The 810-nt window shown below is 63.0% G+C and overlaps 1 protein-coding gene across 1 annotated transcript in view; it reads right to left on the reverse strand.

Annotated features, from left to right (window-relative positions):
• Positions 1–663: 663 nt before the first annotated feature.
• Positions 664–810, reverse strand: part of LOC110391806 (calpain-1 catalytic subunit-like) — a gene marked incomplete at its 3' end in the record, with an annotated part of 34999 nt that continues 34852 nt past the window's right edge. Inside the window, exon 8 of the mRNA XM_021383751.1 lies at positions 664–729. Coding sequence (XP_021239426.1) covers positions 664–729 — 66 coding nt within the window. The remainder of the gene's footprint in view (positions 730–810) is intronic.

Genomic DNA, 810 nt, shown 5'->3' on the forward strand with positions numbered 1-810 from the left:
TGGGGCGCTATGGGGTGCTACGGGGCGCTATGGGGTGCTGTGGGGCACTGTGGGGCACAATGGGGCGCTATGGGGCACTATGGGGTGCTATGGGGCACTATGGGGTGCTATGGGGCACTATGGGGCACTATGGGGCGCTATGGGGCACTATGGGGCGCTATGGGGCACTAGGGGGCGCTATGGGGCACTATGGGGTGCTATGGGGTGCTATGGGGCACTATGGGGTGCTATGGGGCACTATGAGGCGCTATGGGGTGCTATGGGGCGCTATGGGGTGCTACGGGGCGCTACGAGGCACTATGGGGCACTATGGGGCACTATGGGGCGCTATGGGGTGCTATGGGGCACTATGAGGCGCTATGGGGCGCTATGGGGCGCTATGGGGCACTACAGGGCGCTATGGGGCACTGTGGGGCGCAATGGGGCGCTATGGGGCGCTATGGGGTGCTATGGGGCACTATAGGGCTCTATGGGGCGCTATGAGGCGCTATGGGGCGCTATGGGGCGCTATGGGGCACTACAGGGCGCTATGGGGTGCTATGGGGCACTGTGAGGCGCTATAGGGGCACTATGGGGGGCTATGGGGCGCTATGGGGCACTATGAGGCACTACGGGGCGCTATGGGGCGCTATGAGGCGCTATGGGGCGCCATGGGGCGCTCACCGGCCCCGCCAGCTGCCTGAAGAGCTGCTTGAAGTTGTCATCGATTTCGCTTTCGGACAGCACTTTCTGGGGAGAAAAAAGGCGATTTTGGGAAAAACGGAGGAGCCGGGTGGGAAGGGGAGGAAGTTGCGTTTTTTGAGAGCGTTC

The sequence above is a fragment of the Numida meleagris genome, unplaced genomic scaffold, assembly GCF_002078875.1.
Source record: "Numida meleagris isolate 19003 breed g44 Domestic line unplaced genomic scaffold, NumMel1.0 unplaced_Scaffold519, whole genome shotgun sequence".
Classification (NCBI taxonomy): Eukaryota; Metazoa; Chordata; class Aves; order Galliformes; family Numididae; genus Numida; species Numida meleagris.